General features: G+C 44.3%; 1 protein-coding gene across 1 annotated transcript; it reads right to left on the bottom strand.

The window, feature by feature from the left end:
- Window positions 1–606: 606 nt before the first annotated feature.
- LOC141466506 (C-C chemokine receptor type 5-like) lies at window positions 607–2,500 on the bottom strand. Its single transcript, XM_074150466.1, has 2 exons — window positions 2,369–2,500; window positions 607–1,714 (listed from the first exon to the last, which is right to left on the bottom strand). The coding sequence occupies exon 2, from the start codon at window positions 1,675–1,677 to the stop codon at window positions 607–609; it is 1,071 nt and encodes a 356-aa protein (XP_074006567.1). The 5' UTR covers window positions 1,678–1,714; window positions 2,369–2,500.
- Window positions 2,501–3,012: the final 512 nt, after the last annotated feature.

Here is a 3,012-nt window from a genome sequence, read left to right as displayed (position 1 = left end):
ACTTTTATGAGAAAGATCCAAGAGGTTGGTACTCGACCACACGCAAAGGGAAATGCACATTGAAATGTATAAATGTATAAAATCTCTAAATGTATAAAATTTTCCCATTCCACTTGTAAAGATTCTGTGTCACAGACCTCAGTAATTGAGTATTATTTACAGAGGTACACAACCAGACTAGTAAAAGGTGTGACTGAGACTGAGTTTAAATGAGTGAGATATCTTGTGTAAGATACAGTCAAGAGATGTTTCCAGAGAACGAGTGTCAATTTCTAACCTCTAGTTCACTTCAAAAAATTGGTTTATGAACCTGCTAGCTTAGGCTCTCAGCGTTTGTGTTGTTTTGGGCCCTATAGTAAAAAATCATGCTTTTACATTCACAAAAAAAGAGAACACTTTTTTTCCCATGTTAGCATATCTAGGTAGCTAGTTTGATACATCATTTCTGAACAAATACCCAAATGTATCAGCAAATGCAAGCTTTGGTAAACGTGCTCTGTGAACTTCTTCAGCTGCCTTAGAGCCAATATCCAGGATAGATTCTGGAGACTTTCATCACAGATTTGATTTCACAAAAGTCAATTCCACTTTTTCATTAGACACAATTTACAATGCAGCAGAAACTTCTTGTTCTCCAGTAGATTGTGTGTAGGTGGAGCTAGCCCGTTCAGCTGTGTCAACATAGAAAACGGGGCAATATTTAGAGAAGTGGAATGCAATCTGCTTTCGGAAAAAGCTTTGAAGATACTTCCTAAATTTTTCTCCAGCGAAGGCATAAATTACAGGGTTGATACAACAGTGGATCATTGAGATTGTTTCTGTCACTTGGGTTGCTTTGTGCAGTTGACCACTGCCTTCACAAGTAGTGATGGAAAACATACCTTGAAAATCACGCAAGAGAATGCAAATGTTATATGGTGCCCAGAACAAAAAGTAGACAATCATGATGATAAAAATGAGCCTGACTGCTTTATGTTTCTTCTCATTTCTACATTGCAGTAATGTCTTTATAATTTGTGTGTAGCTGCAAATCATGATTAACATTGGAATAACAAGTCCTAGGATGTTCATTTTTAAGGTCAGGAATTGCTTCCATACATTTCTCTGCTCTGATGGATAATGAGCACTGCAGGTATAATGTGAGTTTTCCTTTTGAGTTTTGTGAAATACTATCCCAGGAACAGAAGCAAATATAGCAACAGCCCAAGTGACAGTGCTGGTGAGGATGCCATAGGTAACTGTCCTAGCTTTTAAAGCGAATACCGCATGCACTATGGCCAGATACCTGTCTAGGGTCAACAGGATTATGAAAAAAATGCCGCTGTAGAAGCCAAGGAGGTAGACACCTGAGAGAATTCTACACAGTGCCTCCCCAAAAATCCAGTCGTGAGCAGCATAATAAGCCCAAAAAGGGAGAGAAAATATAAACAGCAAATCAGAAATTGCCAAATTGAGCAGGTAGATGTCCGTCATACTCTTCAGTCTCTTGTATTTTACCAGGATAAGGACAACAAGCATGTTGCCTATGAAGCCAAATATCACCACCAAAGAATAAAGCGGTGGCAGAAGTTTTGCTGCAAGGTGCTTCTCCTCAGTTCCTGGGCATGGTGTTGAATCGCTGTAGTCAAATTCTGTTGTCAGTGACCAGTCAGCTGAGTCTACGGTTTGGTTTTCCATGGTGTGTTAGTCTGGGAAGGAAGAAAAGAATGTTAAACTAGAGGAAACTCCAAGCTTGGCAGTGAGGGGAATGAAACACACTAATGTCCTCATCTGGAATGCTTTTTGCTGTTGAGCACATCAGCATTACTGCATCAAGATATGGAAGCAAAATGAACTTGTGGAGCTCCCAGGAAACCCATCTGTATACGTGTGAGGTCAAGTTGCTGCACGTTGGAAGTGCACTGTGTGTCATTTCCTACGTGTACGCTGCCTGGTGCATTTTTCCTCCTCGGTAGAGCCTGCCAGCTGCATGACCCAACTGGGAGCAGAGGAAAGGTGAATTTAACCAGAGCAGTGGGTAGTTTGGGGCTGTTGTGCTCAACCGTGGCTTTCCCAAGGGGTGGAGCAAGCCAGCAAGGCAGCAACACGCAAGCCCAGTGGCTGGCACACAGAGCGTAGCCATGCTTCTCCTTGGGACCCGGCCACCTTCTCACGGTGCCAGCCTGTACTGTAGCCCTCGCCCAAGGAGGAGCAAGCACTGGCAAGGTGTCAACCAGTGCTTGCAAAGGCTTCTGACATGGGTAAAACAAACTGAGTGCCACTTGTTTAGGTCGTTCATGATTTCCTGGGAGCATTAAAGCCTGGGAATCAGGTCATTGGAGGTGTAGAAATGACCTTTGCACAGTACTAAACATACCTCCTGGTAGACCTGCTCTCCTGGGTGTTGCAGAGCAGGAAGTCGGCAGCGTTGGTCTGGGTTAAAATGGGTTAACGCTGTGTCCTTCACAGAGTCTGGGTCATGCGTAGGCCATGGAAGTGTGCTGGTCTTGGGTAGGTCTGGAATGAAAATGGCGCACAGTCCTGTAGAAAGAACAGATAGACAAATACCTTGGCAAATGGCATAAAAGATGACAGTTGCTCTCAGGGTGGCCTGGGAGACCTGTATCTGTTGTGGCATCTTCCTGACTATTGAAGGACCTCCCCAGTGCTTGGGGATGAAAGAGGTTTTGATTCCTTGTTTCAGTAGCTGTTTATCAGCTGTGATTCAGGAACTCGAAAGTTCAGATTGGCTCAGTGTCTTGGAGGGGACACAAAGGCAAAGGCAAATATGGCCACTGCCAGGAGTGTGCACTAACAGTTCTTCACGTGCTGCGGTTGTTTGATATTGTCCTCCGTCCTCCGTTAGCCAGTGTTTCCAGTGAGGTGACATTGGAATTGAAGAAGTGCAAGAGTTGCCCAAACTCCCTGTCCCTCCAGTTTTGTTTCGGGGACTGTTGGAGGGAGCGGGCTTCTCTTGCATGAAGGAGTCACAGCCTGGGAGCTAAGTGAGCAGCAGAGCTGTGAAAGCCCTCA

This window comes from Numenius arquata, chromosome 7 (genome assembly GCF_964106895.1).
Source record: "Numenius arquata chromosome 7, bNumArq3.hap1.1, whole genome shotgun sequence".
NCBI lineage: Eukaryota > Metazoa > Chordata > Aves > Charadriiformes > Scolopacidae > Numenius > Numenius arquata.
The sequence above is the reverse complement of the archived record's forward strand: the minus strand, read 5'-3'. Positions and strand labels throughout refer to the sequence as shown.

What these genes read in the sequence shown, in the direction of transcription:
- LOC141466506 (XM_074150466.1), bottom strand. Translation starts at nt 1,677, where the DNA reads ATGGAAAACCAAACCGTAGACTCAGCTGACTGGTCACTGACAACAGAA.